Source organism: Falco cherrug, chromosome 7, assembly GCF_023634085.1.
Source record: "Falco cherrug isolate bFalChe1 chromosome 7, bFalChe1.pri, whole genome shotgun sequence".
Taxonomy (NCBI): domain Eukaryota; kingdom Metazoa; phylum Chordata; class Aves; order Falconiformes; family Falconidae; genus Falco; species Falco cherrug.
Genome location: NC_073703.1, coordinates 63,595,887 through 63,612,025, shown reverse-complemented (window position 1 = coordinate 63,612,025; position 16,139 = coordinate 63,595,887). Strand labels below are relative to the sequence as shown.

General features: G+C 45.2%; 2 protein-coding genes across 9 annotated transcripts in view; one reads left to right on the top strand and one right to left on the bottom strand.

The window, feature by feature from the left end:
- LIN52 (lin-52 DREAM MuvB core complex component) overlaps window positions 1–3,338 on the bottom strand; it is a 62,177-nt gene extending 58,839 nt beyond the window's left edge. The window contains exons 1-5 of one of the 7 annotated variants that reach the window (XR_008733108.1): window positions 3,138–3,326; window positions 2,971–3,045; window positions 2,778–2,815; window positions 2,235–2,301; window positions 900–983 (exon numbers count right to left, since the gene is read on the bottom strand). Coding sequence is in view for 6 of the 7 variants with exons in the window: in XM_055715797.1 (XP_055571772.1) it covers window positions 900–983; window positions 2,235–2,301; window positions 2,778–2,815; window positions 2,971–3,045; window positions 3,138–3,156 (283 nt within the window). In the remaining variant the exon portion in view is untranslated. Of the gene's footprint in view, window positions 1–899; window positions 984–2,234; window positions 2,302–2,777; window positions 2,816–2,970; window positions 3,046–3,137 lie in introns of all 7 variants that reach the window. The other 6 variants (XM_055715797.1, XM_055715798.1, XM_055715796.1 and 3 more) reach the window with 6 other exon arrangements.
- Window positions 3,339–3,546: 208 nt separating this feature from the next.
- Window positions 3,547–15,455, top strand: ALDH6A1 (aldehyde dehydrogenase 6 family member A1). 2 transcript variants are annotated; one of them, XM_055716277.1, is made up of 12 exons: window positions 3,547–3,657; window positions 3,901–3,966; window positions 6,290–6,364; window positions 7,754–7,915; window positions 8,484–8,562; window positions 9,123–9,425; window positions 10,044–10,165; window positions 10,415–10,604; window positions 11,311–11,492; window positions 12,985–13,164; window positions 13,363–13,461; window positions 13,912–15,455. In XM_055716277.1, the coding sequence occupies exons 1-12, from the start codon at window positions 3,601–3,603 to the stop codon at window positions 14,014–14,016; spliced, it is 1,620 nt and encodes a 539-aa protein (XP_055572252.1). In that variant the 5' UTR covers window positions 3,547–3,600; the 3' UTR covers window positions 14,017–15,455. The 2 variants fall into 2 exon arrangements, with proteins under 2 accessions (XP_055572252.1, XP_014139616.2); XM_014284141.3 differs by lacking the exons at window positions 3,547–3,657; window positions 3,901–3,966; window positions 6,290–6,364 and adding an exon at window positions 6,670–6,778.
- The last annotated feature ends 684 nt before the right edge of the window (window positions 15,456–16,139 follow it).

Below are 16,139 nucleotides of genomic sequence, written 5' to 3'. Positions count from 1 at the left end.
TTAACTTCTACTTTGCTAAATTTAGTAAAATTAAAGAGGCTTAACGATCTGTTAACAAAGAAAGCATTAGGATATCCTAGGTTTACAGTCAGGAAGATTGTAAAGGTCTATTACTGCTTTTCCTTATCCACCGAAAAGAATGTGGAAGACCTGTAAGTTTTAAAACTGGTGCTTTGTGCAGCCCAAAAGCAACTGCAACTAAGGTCTATGCTAGAGTAAAATTAAGCAGGAAAAGTTACACATCAGTACGTACAGGTAGCATTTAAAAGAAACAGAATACTCTTGAAATCCTCAAAGCTGGATCAACCTGTTAACAGAGTCCTAAATCCCATGATTAAAGCAGCTCCTTCTTCAAAGAAAACTGATAAAAACTGGCTGGTTTTAAGTGGGATGAAGGTCAAGTTTAGTACTCACCTTCTGCCACAACTGAGTATGGAAAAAATAACAGCTACATAAGCAGAAAACAGTATGAACACTAAGTGACAGGACAATCCTATATACAAGTGAGAGTTTCACTGCAGGGGCATGAAGTTCAGCTGAAGTACTGCCGCAAGTATTCTGAGAAATAGATTTAGCGTCTGAGTGGGAAATTAAGCAAAGTGACCTGATTTATCTAAGGCAATGTTAAGCCAGGAACAGAAGTCTATGTGCCATTAGGCAACACCAGTCTGACGTATGACCACTCGTTATTTCTGCTAAGATGCTTCCCCCACGCAGGTAAACTGTAAATTGGAGATGTAAGCTTGCTCTCTCATCAGGTTTTGGAAGGCCACTAACTGTGACTGTCAGACACTTGCCAAATCTACCAACACACTTTTCCAGCTACAAATGTACTATGATCACATGCTTTAGTGTGAAGATTTGCAATGCAGTCAGTTACATCTATGTACAGCACTCACATTCATCCAGTCCCAGCTGATAAGCCAGATTCTGCAGACCACGAACTTTTTCCATCAGATTAGCTGTAGTGAGGCTCCCCAACTCTAAGAAGAAAGAAAAAGTGTCAATTTTAACACTGTCTACAGCCCTCTAGTGACTGCTTACCTGTTTACTACTTCATAGAGCACTTTCAAGTCATACTTCTGACAAGATCTATTTTGATGTTTGAAATTCAAACTGACGCCACCCCCAATTTTAACATACCAAGAGAAGACCAGTGTTCTCTACTAAAACAGACAGCCACAGACCTGGTCCATACTGTCATCCGCCACCACTGCAATGAGCAACTTGCCCCATATTTTGTAACCTCTTGTAAGTTCACATTGCTATGTGAACAAAAGAGTATGCAAAGGAATGGACTTGCTATACATGAATAATGCGCGTTTAAGCACATTTCTTGTAGCAAGTCAATTTGTCTCACTTTCACTTTGTAACAATTTATCTGGAATTCACATGAGAGGCAGAGCATGCTCAAGGATGTTTACTGCAAACTACTTGTTGTAACATGCAGCAATTATGCATGCTAGCTAGCCCTCCTGTAACTTGATCGTACAGCCTTAACATTCAATTAGCGATCTTGGATGTATGAGTGAACAGGCATGCATAGAGAGTCTCTGAACAAGTCAATCAATATGTCTAGCTGCTCACCAAGTTTGACCAGCTGAGGGCCACCAAAAAATTCATGCCACTTCTCAAAATACAGGAGACACCCACTGCACTTATGCTCAAAATGAGCAGTTGTACATCATTTATTATCCTTTTCCCCCACCCTTTCATTATAACCTTTACTGTCATTTTTGTTATTATTGTTCTTTCATTTTTATTCTGTTTGTATTATTAAATTGTTCTTATCTCAACCCTCAAGTTTTATATTCCGTTTCGATTCTCCTCCCCATCCCTCTGGGTGGGGGGGACACCAAGCGAGCAGCTGCGTGGTGCTTGGTTGCCAGCCAGGTTAAACCACGACAGTCAAGAGAGGGGTAAGTGAGGTAACTGAACTATATGTAAGGTTACACTGCCTCAACTAATTCTTGCATACTTGTCTCGAAAAATCAACCAGCCACTGATATTTGAATATTCTCTTGGAGATAACTGGATTAATGAAAAATGTGTAAAATTAGCAAGATAAAGAGACTCCTGAGCTGGAGATTCTGCAAATGTGAGGGCTAAAGATCTGAGGCCGCACGGCCACCTTCAAGACGTTTAAAGAGGAAGTGTTTTAAACGTCTTAAGCGAGTACTAAATTCCCATCTGCATTGGCAACTAAACTTCCCACCCACAATGTCCACACTCACCCTTTAACATATCGATATCATCATTTTCTAATTCAGCCATCCACTTGGGAGGAGAACTTGTAATAGGCTGTTTTGAAAAAAACAAATGTTCATACAGAGACAAGTGTATTTTTAGAATTAGATAAAGAAGTGTGATCTCATATTGAAAACTACAAATGGCATTACACTGACAGCAAAAATATGAGAGTTACAGGTGCTCTGTAGAGGTGTTCTTATGTTTAGACTTGTTTTCTAGCTTTCCCTGGACTTTTTGAGTTAAAAACAACATGCTCCCACCCACAAGCCAAAATCAGGATGAAAAGCGGAATTTCCTACAGATTAAAATTTATTTCTTCCAAGGTGTAACTCCCACATTAAGTTGCACCAGGTATGAGATACATATATATGTAAGAGACACGCTAAACCCAAAAGGATCATGCTAGCATATACTGACGTTATAACTGAGATAGGTTTTACAGAGCAGAGACTTAAAGCCCACAAGAGGCGAGGGCAGCCCTGCCACCCGGGGCAGGGGGAGGCCGGGGCCCAGCGGCGCTCACTCACGCTTTTGAAGGAGGCGGCGAACTCGGCGACGCCGGGCACTGGGGAGAGAAAACGAACGGTGAGGGGGGTGAGGGCCTCGGGTGGCAGCACTCAGCCCCCGCCCCGGCCTGGCCCAGCCCCTGCGGGCCCAGCCTGCGCAGCTGCCTCCCCCCGCCCGCCCCCGTCAGAGCGGCCGCGGCCCCGCCGCGCTTACGCTGCTCGGGCCACAGGTCCGGCGAGGCGCGGTCCAGCTTCTCGAAGCTCAGCAGCGAGGCCTCCAGGTCGGCGCCTGCAACAGAGACGGGGTGTGAGGCCCGGCCCAGGCCCCGCCGGCGGCAGCGGGACCGGCAGCGGGAGCGGCGCGGCCTACCGGCGCCTTACCGTCCGCGGGAGCCGCCATCGCGCCCGCCTCACGTGACACGCCGCCGCCACCCGCGGGACACGCGACCCCCCCCGCCTCAGCACGTGATCCCACCCTCGCGGCCGCGCCCACGCGGCAGAGGAGGGACAAACCCCCCGCCCGCCCACGACCCCCACGCGTCGCTCTCGCCGCCACCGCCAGGAGGCGTCGCCGCCGGGCGCCGCTCGGCCAATCCGGGCTCTGACGCTCGGTGGGCGGCTGAGCTCTGGCGGCCAATCCACGGCCCGGCGCGGGAGGGGGCGGGGGAGGGCTTTGCTGACGGCGATTGGTTGCGGGCCGCGAGGCCCCCGCCGGAGGGGAGAGCGGAGCCGCGGGGCTGGTGAGCGGGAGGCCAATGAGCGCGCGGGGGCGGGGCCCCGGGCGGGCGGGGGCGGGGCGAGGGGCGCCGCCGGGGGCCGTGGCTGCAGCGACCCTGGGGCGGGCATGGCGGCGGCGGTGGCGCGCGGCGCCTGGGGCGGGCGGCGGCGCGCGGTGCTGAGGGTGAGGCGGCGGGCCCGGCGCCGCGGCGGCTCCCTCAGGGCGGGGGGGCGGAGGCCGTGGGGGCGGGGGGGGTCGCGGCCCACCGGGGTCCCGCGGGTGAGGCGGTGCCGGGCAGGGGGTAGCTGACGGCGCCCCGGCGGTGACGGGCGGGGAGGTTCGGTGCCCGCCGGGCCCGTGGCGCGGGGTGGGGGCGGTCGGGAGCCCTGAGGAACTGGGCTGGTCTGTGCTTCCCCTCCTGTCCAGCTGCCTCGGATTGCCCCTGCCTCCCGGATCGCCTCAGCCGCCGCCTCCTTCTCTTCGTCCTCGGTGGTGAGTGGCCGTCCCGCGGAGCGGGACCGGCGGGCGGGCGGGGGGTGCGCGGGGGAGCCCGGGGCTGGGGGGAGGCCGCGGGGGCCCCGGGCGCCGCCGCCGCCCTCTGCAACCGGCCGAAGGTTGCCCTCGGGTCTCCTCTTGTCGGGTCGTTTCTGCCCGCCCGGCTCCCCTCCCCTCCCCGTGGCTCCGCGGTGATATTTCTGGAGCAAACACTTGGGAGTGCCCGTGCCTGGAGCTCGGGGGCCGCCGTGCTCCACGGGGGGAAAGGAAGGAAGGAAAGGTCAGCGTCAGGTTTGTGGGTCTGCCCTGGCTCGGCGGGTGCGCCCGAGGGCGACGCGTGTGTTCAGTTAATCGCGTCCCGAGCTGCTTTCTCCAGCGCTACGGCTACACCAGCCCGTTTTTTCCCCTGATCTTTCGATTTCATTTAATAGCTCTTCAATAAGATGAGCAAAATTAATATGGTATTTATGACGAATGCTAATGTGTGAAAAAAAGATTGTTTCAAGCTGTGTGGACTGACCTCATATCATCTGTTTGTGGCAGAGAGAGGATCTGATTTCCTTTGGGTAATACGGATCAGCTTGAACTGTTACAGTGCCTTTTTTCTTCTAGTATCCATGGCTGTACACTCTCCAAGTCCTGAACAGCTAAATCATCAATCTCCAAATAGACTGCTTTCCTGCAGCAGCTTCTTTCCCTGCAGAAAAAAACAGGGTTAATCTTATGGAAAAAGAGTAATCAATCTTAATTCAGCATTTCATGACTTGCTTAAAATATTTTTTCGTTGTATGTGCGGTTTTCTAGATATCCCTTTTAAGCACTTTGAAAAAAAAACCCCATAAATTCCATTGCACTAAAGTCAACGTGGGTTATAGAGCACTGGAGCTTGTAGGTCCGCTGCAGATAACTGGCACTTGGGTTAACAGAGTGACTTGATAGTGGTAGGACTTTGTAATTCTTTAGACCAGCACTAGAAGGCCTTTTCTGTCAGGAAACTCAGTCAAGGGACTCAGCTTTCCTGCGCTTTCTTGCAGGTTCTGGAGGGTATTGTGTTTTCATAGGCACAGACTTCTGTCTCTCTTTCCCAAGGGTAATTCCAGCTATGTAATCATCTGCAACTTTTTATTCTTTATTCACATCAGGTGTTACCTCCCAAATCACTAGGTCTTGCTTATTCATTAACACTTAGTTTACACTTGCTATCCTAGTTTTATCATCTCCCAGCTCTCATTGCTATTCACTTTTTTGACTCTCTTCCACTTTCAATTATCATCACTTATCCAGGCAACACCATTTATATTCCTGATTCTTCCTCTGATCTTTCACTTCGTTATACCTTGGATAGCATCACAGTCCTCATCTCGCTCTCATAATTCTACATCCTAATTTCTTCACAGAGTTTCCTGATATATTTGGGGTTATATCCCATTCTGTGAATGTGTCCCATTTCTATTCTTTACACAGCAGATCCATTTCCCCTTCCTTTTGTCTGTTCTCCCCAAGCCACTGGTTTGTGACATGATTAACTGGTTCTTGCTCTCTCCTAGTTCTCTCCTTACCTCCCAATATCAACTCCTAGTTTCTGGCTTCTTAATTTATACAGTCTCAATCTGTTTTCCTGCCTGGTACAGTTCTATTGCCTATCCAGTGCTAGTTACAGCTTCTACCTCACTTTTCCTTCTGCCCTCTGTTCACCTGAACACTCCTTATCCCGAATTTTCCTTTTCTCTCCTCTGCATCTGAGTTGGAAAGTTCTGTTTTCTGTGCTGCCTGCCAGGACAGTCACTGAACTCGGCAGATGCAGGTTCCTTGCTCTTAGTTGCAGGATCAAGTGGGGAGTGGGGAAAGTCCAATTTTATGCCCGCAGCAGTGAGCTGGAGAGACAGACTTAGTGGCTTGATGGGAAGAAAGCACATAGTACAGTGTGCACTGGGTACATGGAATTGTCACAAGGTGAATTATTAACTGTTTGTTCTGAACATTTATGAATTGCTGGTTTTAAGTTTTCTAACTTAGTAAACACTGGGTGATTAAGTAGATTGAAATAGTTATGAACATAAGTATAGCAATTTATTTTTTGTATAACTGCTTTTAGAAATAATTTTGGCCACTTTAGTGTGAAGCAAGAGAAAAACGGGGCAGAGAGCGTGAAAAATTTCAGCTTAAGCATTTAGCTGGGTCTTCCTCTAAATACTAGATCTAGACTCTTCAGTGGGCAGCATAGTGGTAAATGGTGAAGATTTGCATGTAATAAGGCTCACTGGTATCTAGGCACCTTTGGATAAAGATGGCTCACCATCCAGTGTTTTGTCCTCCACAGCCAACCACCAAACTCTTCATTGATGGGAAGTTTGTTGAGTCCAAAACTACCGAATGGATTGATATCCACAACCCGGTAAGTGAAATGGTCTTAATTTATATATTAGTGATCGCTGTGCAGCACAGGTATGCACCTCTGTTCAAGCATTTGGCAGAAGGGAAAGTACATGCATTTCCTGAGAAAGGCTTAAACTTGGAGCTTAAGATGGATTTAGCACTGTGTAATTGCTTTTCAATTTCCTTTTTGCGTGAAATGTCAGTCTTAGGAAAGCAATGACCTCCTTTATCTCCCCTGTGTAGTAAAACCCTGATCTCCTGAAAAGGAAGCTTAAACTCTGCTTACATTTTTTTTTTGCTCATAGAAAGGCTCTGTGATCAGTATGTCAAATTTCTGAAGGGTTTCTTTCACCCTGTATTGAAATCAACCAGGTGTGATTTGATGCCAGCTGAATGTGAAGTCCTGATAGAAACTGATTTCACTCAGACCAAGGTAAAAATTCCTGACAGCTCTGAAGCTCCTGTTGTTTCAGAGAGCTTCTATCTATAATAAGCCATAATATTCACAGTGGATTTAGAGGTTGGACGCTATGCAGTGCAAAATAATCTTAGATTAGTAGCACTTGTACTCGTCTGAGTCCTCCACCAAAGATGAATGGAAATGACATCGTGCTCAGAATTCTGACCCTCCTGCTAGTAAGCACTTGCACAGCAGTTTCTAAAAACTTTTCTCTATAAAATTCTACTTTGATACGCTTTGTGGAAGTGATCAGAACAGTGGGCCGTGTTTATGAAGCTCATTTGGTCTCTATGTGGCAACCAATGTTCATGTTTAATTTTCTTCTCTTGTTTTGGGTTGTTTCTCTCTTAGTGATGTACCTGATGTTTTTGTCATGTCAGAGCAGGCGTAATTTTTAAGAGTGCATTAGAAGGAGGTTAAACTGCAAATACAAGTTTTTAAAGGTAAAATACTGCAGAACTAAGGTTGCTTGTAAAACAATCTTACTTTGGCCTACTGGTCTAGGTAAACTAACTTCAGTGCCAATTGCACAGTCATGTACTGCTTTTTCCAAAGGAACCTTGCCTCCTGTAATGCGCAAGGACAGCAGATGAGCTGAGAGGATGCAGAGGGAAAAGACCACAGTCCACAGAAACCTTTGCCTTATACGCTCTAGAAGCTTCAAGGTAGACAAATCACTTCAAGTTGGAAATCAGCAATGCTTTTGTAGTTTTCTGGATGCTTCATTTGAGATGTGTAGATTGCAGGTTTTCAGAACTATTCCAGTTGTAGCCCAGGCCTTTTGTGTGCACCAAGGAAGGAGTCTCTTTTGTGCTCTCCCCTCAGAAATACAGCTCTTTGCAGAAGAGGGATATTAGGTGTGTGGTGTGGAAGGACCATTGAATGGGTGGCAGGGTTAGATGGAAGAAGTTGAGTTTTGATGCAGGGGTGTATTTTTTTTTCCTTCAGGCCACAAATGAAGTAGTCAGCCGTGTACCAAAAGCTACAGCCAGTGAGATGGAAGCAGCTGTGGCTTCTTGCAAGAAGGCTTTTTGGAACTGGTCAGAAACTTCTGTTCTGAGTCGCCAGCAAATTTTCCTGCGTTATCAACAACTCATCAAAGACAATCTGGTGAGACACCACGGCTGTGTGTGATGGCTGTTGCAGTTGACTGTAGGAATTAAAGTGAGAGACTTGGGGTTTACAGAGTTCTTGATGAGGCATTGCCATGATTGAGGAGCCACCTGAGACACTGTCATTGAGAGGTGCAGCAAAGCTCTCTCCATCAAATGCGGACAGGGAGGCAGTGCTTCTTAGGGAATATTGTTCTGCATTTGTCTCTACCAAAAGACCACAAGAGGAACTTTCACCCTTGATGGAGAATGTGCCTATTGAAAAAGACAAGTGCAAAAAGTATGTTACCATGTGTTTGGATCTCCGTGATTGCTGTTTTGTTTTGTTTGTGGTGTGACACCTGAAAGCTGTAGAGTACAAGCTGAACCCACAGTTATTTTTTCTAAAATGTCACCTGCGTGGTGTATTAGTTTCTTGTCTAAAAAGGAGCAAATCAGTCAGCATAGGCTTTTCCAGATTCTGCTCAGTCTGCTCATTGTGATATTCATCTCTCTATTAAACTGCATCCTGTTTCATGTGCAGGCACTTTTCTAACATTTGTAAACGTTGTGTTTTCCATTTTCAGAAAGAAATTTCAAAACTCATCACCTTTGAGCAAGGGAAGACCCTGGCTGATGCTGAGGGAGATGTGTTCCGAGGCCTCCGTAAGCTGCTGGCTCCTCCTGTTAAAAAGGGACTTCGAGAATCCATAGGAAGGGAGGAGGTCTCTTGAGCAACTGATTGCTCTGGGAATCTGTATATGTAGCTCCTTTCATAGCCTCCTCCTGAAAGAAAAGGGGCAATTGTGACCATAACCTGGAAAGTTCCCTTAGATAGAGTTTCCTTAAAACACTTCCAAGTTGTTAGATCCTTCCTTTTCCTAGGAGTGACTACGAATTGCTGTAAAGGGGTAAGACCTTCTTGCTTGGGCTTAGCTGTGTGAGGTTGAGTCCCAGGTGGTACGATACTACTATACCTGTGCTTCTTTTACTGGGGCTGTTGTGTCTCTGCTCCTGTTGCAATGACATATAATGCACTCAAGAGAGAATCCATTCACGATGGGCTCGCAGTGCTTAGCAAAGGGATTTTCTGGAGCACAATGAGTTTTAAGGTGTGGGAAAAGAGTCTGGAAGAAAAAGACTTGGGTCAAGGCAGTGGTGAGAAGGGAGTTTGGGGACTAATTGTTAACAGATCATCCAGTGGCATATTGCCCTTTCTGCTGCAGAGGTGGTTGAACATGCTTGCAGTGTGACATCCCTCATACTGGGAGAGACCATGCCCTCCATCACTAAAGACATGGACACTTACACCTACCGTCTGCCTCTGGGCGTGTGTGCTGGAATTGCACCATTCAATTTCCCAGCCATGATTCCTCTTTGGATGTTCCCCATGGCTATGGTCTGTGGAAACACCTTCTTGATGAAACCATCTGAGCGTGTACCAGGAGCACTCATGTTCCTTGCCAAGCTGTTTCAGGATGCTGGTGCTCCCGATGGGACCCTGAATATCATCCATGGACAACATGAAGGTAATAATAGCCCTTCTTGAGAGATGACTGGAGTGTGTAAGGGTTGTATATGCTCAGTGGAGGTACCCTTGGAGAGTGTGATACTGCTGCTGTTAGATAGTTCTGGACAGGTATATCACCCCTCTGTGGAGGTGAAGGGAGGTGACTGGGAGATTCTTTGCCATCTTGCACCAAATCTTTCAGGAGATACGGTGGACAGAATTTGGTGGGCTAGGGCTAGAGTTCCCGAGACATGTAGGTGCTCAAATGCCTCACTGAATATGCAGTGGATGCCAGTATTCTAGCTCCTAACATGGTATTTTTTACAGTACACAAGTAGCTTCAGAGCATCAGGATACAAATACACAACAGTAACTCCACTTCAGCATCGCCCAGGCGACGCCCAAAGTGTGGAGGGATGGCAGAGGGCCAGGTGTATGAGGACAGGGACAGGAAGGAGTACACATGCTGAGAAATCGGTGGAGAGGTACACAGACAGGCAGTGGGGGAACTCGGATGTAGGAAGCAGAGGCAAGAATTTTGGTCAGAAGAAAGAGACACAGATTCAGCACTGTGGGGATGGGAACAGAGGGAAGCATTTATGCACCACAGTTATAATGTATTATTTCCTATTTGAAGCTGTGAATTTCATTTGTGACCATCCGGATATCAGAGCAATCAGCTTTGTGGGATCTAATCAGGCTGGAGAGTACATCTATGAGAGAGGATCCCGGAATGGCAAGAGAGTCCAGGCCAACATGGTAATGCCTCTGAATGGAGCACACTTCAGCACATAGACTGCCTCTGTCTCCTGTGAATGTTAAGAGAGACCGCACCACCCAGCAGCAGAAGCTGACTTTGCTACTGATAGTTAAGTGATGAGGCTGCCCTTCTTGCCAGCCTGTTGGTAGCAGAGTCATAGCTGCTATATGAGGATACTGTCAGAGAGCTAGAGAAGAGCAGCACTGGGATGGTTAATAACAGGAGACCGTGTATGTGTTATATTTCAGGGAGCCAAGAACCATGGCGTGGTGATGCCTGATGCCAATAAAGAGAACACATTGAACCAGCTGGTTGGAGCTGCTTTTGGAGCAGCTGGCCAACGCTGCATGGCCCTGTCTACAGCAATTCTGGTGGGAGAAGCTCAGAAATGGCTGCCAGAGCTTGTGGACAGAGCCAAAAATCTACGTGTAAATGCAGGTACAGACTATGATAATTTCTTACAAGGTATTTCTGTACAACTGTAGCTTTTTAGGTCAGTGTATCTGCCATACAACAGTGTGTCCCTTGGAGCTATTGGCACCATAGATTTGATGTGTAGGGGTAGGAGCTGGCAGATTGTCTGGATTGGGAAACACGGCCCTAGACTTGGAGTTAGGAATATGTAGGAAGGCTTGGCTGTATGACTGTGATATAAGCTTTACAGGATCAGTCTTGTTTTAACTGGAACTTCGAGGTTATGTTCTATGTTTAACTCAAATGTGCCATTTATATACAGCAACCTCACTGACAAGATCCTTCCAATTTGTGGCAAGCATGCAATAAAAAGGAAAAATGGAAATAAGTACTTTTGAAGAACTGGACTATTATTAATTCTAGGAGAACTAACTTTTGTTTATGTTCAATAAAGTCCTGCAAAGGGGAAAAGTTTCCTCTCTGAGAAGAATCTGTTGTTGAATTTTGGTTTCCCTGTGGTCTAAAATTACGCTTATGCTTACAACTTCTCTTATTTGTTGATTGTGAGATTTGCAGGCTATCATTCCTGTTCATTAATTTCCCAAACCATTTTCTGCATCTCAGAAACATCAGGATTTTCAGATTTTTCCTGCCGGTGTAGTTATCTCTATGATGCCTGTGAAGAGGAAGCTGTCAGGGTTAAAAATTTGGCGTCTCTGCCTCTTCACAGGAGACCAGCCTGGAGCAGATCTAGGGCCTCTAATCAGTCCCCAAGCTAAGGAACGGGTTTGCCATCTGATTGAGAAAGGAGTAAAAGAAGGTGCCAGCCTTCTTCTGGATGGACGTAGTATCAAAGTGAAGGGCTATGAAAATGGCAATTTTGTTGGGCCAACGATCCTTGGCAATGTCAAGGTAAGGTGACCAAAACCAGTGCTTGGCAGTGTGTATTGCAGGGTCGGTTGAAAAATAGGTTACCCAAATCAGTCAGCAATCAATAATCACCAGGTAGAAAGCTCATAAATGGCTCAGCCTTCCCTTGCACCATTCCAATGAAGTGCTCATTGTAATGCTGTTGTGGAGGTGATAAAAGAATTTGCTGTAGTGCAGCATACACTGAACAAGGTTAATGACCTTAATGTGAATGGAGCGCAGCCAATTAAAAGAAGATACGGACAGTTTGTACTGTGTTAAACTGAATGTCCATCGAGCATAGTGTGCTGTCTGTAGTAATGGCCAGCAGCAGATGCCTGAGGAAGAGTATGATGAACAAACTTGTGATTTTCCTTCCTTCATTATATATTACTGCGGTTTGCAATTTAAGGACTTGCAGAACAGAAGTTCAATGTTTGAGGAAATCTTCACAAAAATGGTATAGGGTGTGGTACAAAATCTCTTTGTTGTTGAATATATTCACAACTTAATTGAATCAGCCTCTCGATATAGTGCATGGTGTGCAACAGATGGACACCACTACAGAGGCATATTCTTTACCACGTACACATCCACGTGACTTTTTATACCTAAATTCATTCTGTTATGTTTATACAATTAGCTGGTATGATTTCCTTAATATTTAAGTATGCAATTCCTTGTTGGGCTTTTTGGTGAGTTGAATACATGACAGTAAACCAATCTTGGTAATTCTATTCCTGTACTTTGTATTCTTTTAATTTTGTTGCATTTATACTGTTATATAATTCAGGCTTTTAATCTATCACAGAATTTTCTTGCCTTATTTTTATTAAACATTTGAAATATTTCAGTATTCCTTTGATATGTCATAAATATTGTTAGGTATGCAAAAGTAAAAGTTTCACTGAGATTTTGTGATTCTTAAGTTTTGTTGTACAGTGGTTAATAATATTGTGAGCTGCTTAAAACTTACTACTTGTCAAATGAATGTTTTGTAGTTTGCTGCATTAGCTGTTAGTGATTAAAGTACTTACCAACTGATGGTTCTATTTGTCAGATGTTGCTAATTATCAGACAGTATATATATAATAAGTCCTGGACACTGAGTTGGAAAGGGTAGCATGTTCTAGTCACTTTGTCAAGGAGAACTGAAGTAAATTATCTTAAATCAACGCCAGTCTTAATCACCCTTGGTCAGAGTAGACCTGTAAGTGAGGTTTGGCAGGCAGTAAAAGCAGAAAGCACTCCAGAGATGAAAAGTGGTGCCCTCTTTAGTGGGCTAGATAGATGGCAGGGCATGGGAAATGCGGAAAGGCAAGGAGGACTGAAGGATGGCCTGTGGCAATGCAGTGTGGTGGGTGATCCTAGGAATACCCTGAGCATCAGCAGCATGTGTGTTTTTATTATATCCTGTTTACTAGGATATTTTTTATTATATCCTCTTCATTGTATCGTATATATAAGCTGCTTTTTCTGCTGTTTGTCCTGACAGCCACACATGACCTGCTACAAGGAGGAAATCTTTGGGCCTGTTTTAGTGGTTCTGGAAGCAGAGACTTTGGACGATGCCATTGAGATGGTGAACAATAACCCCTATGGAAATGGAACTGCGATCTTCACCACCAATGGAGCCACAGCTCGGAAATATTCTCACTTAGTAGATGTGGGGCAGGTATGTTGAAGCTAGAATTGTTGCTTAGTACTCACCATTTATAGTGGGTAGCCATACAGCTGTCATGCCTAATTAGTAACTACTCAGCCAACAGTACCCAGCCTCAGATTTAAGGAAACAAAAATGTGGTAGATTTTGGAGAGTGCTTTGCAGTCTGCTATTTCTGGTGGTTAATATGGCAGCTTTCCTTTGGTTTAGGTGGGTGTCAACGTTCCAATCCCAGTACCTCTGCCCATGTTCTCTTTCACCGGCTCCCGTGCTTCTTTCAGAGGAGACACCAATTTCTATGGCAAGCAGGTAACTTACTGAATCAGAGTACTCTGTTGGCTTAAATTGTGATAAATCACATTATAAATGGCAATGGGGAGATGGTCGTCGGACCTCATTAGTAAGGAGACTTTGAAGCCATCTGAACCAGGAAACTGAAGACCAGCTGGTGATCACAGCCACCATAATGCATATTACAATAACCAGTTTCTCCTTCTTCCCCCCCCCCCCCCAACGTAAAAAAATCAAGTATTTTTTTCAGAGATCTGAGAAGGGAGCAAAAACTAAGTAGCAGGCTTTCTCACAAAACCAGAATCTTTGAGGAACTGGTAAAAAGAACAGGCTAACAGAAACAGTTCCTGCAGAGGAACACTCAGCCCTCTGTAGATAAAGCAAAAACACCACTAGTTAGTTACGCCACTAGTGCAGACCTGAAAAATTCATAAAGCCAGACATCTGATCTGTGTGTCTCTCCTCCAGGGAGTGCAGTTCTACACACAGCTGAAAACTATAATTTCTCAATGGAAAGAGGAAGATGCCACCGTTACCAAGCCTGCTGTGGTTATGCCAACCATGGGAAACTAAGTCAGCCTTTGCAGACGCTGTTCCTGGTGCCCTTCTCCTATGCTGCACTTTCCAGCTTTGTCCTGACTATCATCATTTCCTTGGGAATGAATAGAAAACTCCATTTTTCTCAAGGACCTCTGTTTCTGTGCAGATCAGGCAGGCTCATGTAACGCACAGTCTGGGTTTTCTGTTGCTGTCAGTGTTTTTTGGCTAGCTGAACTCGGTTTTTCTCCTACAACCTATCACAGATGAAACGACCTTATCTAACTGAAAGGGCAGTGAGATTGGTCTTAGTGTGTGTTTCTTTCCAGACCCCCTGAACATGAACATCGCTCTTGCTTCCACTTCAGTATCTTTTAGCCTTAGTGACTCACTCCTGGCTACATCTTGTAGCGGTTTTCTTTACCTCTTTATCTTCCATGTTAAGATTTGGATTTCACCTTACTGAAAGACGCGTACTCATTTTGAGTGACATAACTGGGACACCTGGGGTGTCTCATAGAAGTGACTTTACATACAGTGAAGACAGCAAGTTTGGGAGTTGAAAATGTCAGTCTTCATCTGTTGAGCAGTTTCCAAAACACTTGGGAAATAGCTTTCTAAGGATTTTTCAGGAAATCGTTTGATTGCTTGTCTGAGGGTGAAAGAAATCCCTGTATGGTACAGTGACCTTCACCGTGCCTCTGACAGCTTGAAAACTTAATGTTCTTGTGCATGTGGCTTGTATTCTCCAGTTTGCTGTCAATTCCATTATACCTGAAAGCTGTTTGGTGCCTTTTTACTGTGCCAACAGGTATGTGCCTACAGGTCCTGTAACATAATGAAACTGTGGAAGAAGAAACATGAGCATGTATATGTATCTTTGCATCACAGCAATCATGTGGGTCTGGGTGGAAGGGAGAGTAAGTAGACAGGTCAGTAGGAAGAAAGAGCAGGTTTTTTAATCACAAAGCAGCCAGGCCTGTTCTGTTGGCTTCTTTTTCCTGACTAGCTGTATTTCTTGTGTTGATTTATTGATGACTCGTCATGTTTCCTCAAACACAGTCATGTTCTCTAGGGACTGCAGGTCCCATTACTAGAGAAGGGTAAGACTTGGGATACCCCGTTTTTAAGAATCTGTGCATTTGGAGCTGGAGAGCCTGTATTTTTATAACTGGTTCCTGGAAGGTGATGCAACCAACAAGGGATCTGCAGGGAACTCATTCAAGCACCCATGGAAAATAATATTATTCTAATGATTATAACCATTACTTGTTCTCATTAAACAGCCCGAATGTGAACACTTTGTATCCTGCCTTCTGGTAAAGATGCCTTGTAACTGACAGTTATGTATTAGTGCAGTTGCTCTGCATTCACTAATGTTTGTATCCTTTTATTCCTCTGCTATACCCTAGAGGGAAATTCTTACCTTGCAATTTGATTACAAATTAAAAACATGCTAATACGTTTCTGCAGAATATGGCTGTTCCTTGTGAAGTTGTTATAGGTGTGATGTTGACTTTATTTCCTTCTTTGCAGAGGCTGGTTTGTGACCTCTGTAACCCATGTATACATACTCCTTTTACAGTATTTGAAGGACCTCTGTACCAGTTTCCTCATACAGCATTTCAATGAATGCCTTACTTCTGTTTGCATATACACATGAAAACTCTTAAGCTTCATGTAAATGACTTTATTACAAACTGAAAATCCATCTTCATCAAATTATAGCAACACATATATACAGAGTTCTAAGCACTAGTCCAAATCCTAGTGCTTTGTACAGGGTCATCTGAGCTCCTGGCTTGGGAAAGAATAAAATCTTTAAGGAAGAAAATATATTTCAGATGGATTCCAAACATGTAGTCAAAGCAGCAGTGCAGCAGACAGGGGATTTAGAATTCACAGCTTTGCTAACAGGATAACTTTCAAAATGAAAAGTGCAGATGAGTCAGTAATTGCTGTTGCTGTTGATGCAAAATGTACAGCTGCCTTATTCTGTCTGTAGTGTTAACATCTGAATATGTGGAAGTATTACTACAGAAGACAATGCATCTGATAATTTGGCCTGCTGTGTAATGAATGTTGTGCTGGGAGAAGGATTTTCTGTGCTGCAAAGGTAAAATTTTCTAGGTAAATCACCATTAAGACACTGGCATTCA

Coding starts and splice junctions, on each gene's coding strand:
- ALDH6A1 (XM_055716277.1), top strand. CDS start 3,601: ATGGCGGCGGCGGTGGCGCGCGGCGCCTGGGGCGGGCGGCGGCGCGCG. Junction 7,916..8,483: donor AACTCATCAAAGACAATCTG/GTGAGACACCAC, acceptor TTCCATTTTCAG/AAAGAAATTTCAAAACTCAT. Junction 13,462..13,911: donor CCAATTTCTATGGCAAGCAG/GTAACTTACTGA, acceptor TCTCTCCTCCAG/GGAGTGCAGTTCTACACACA.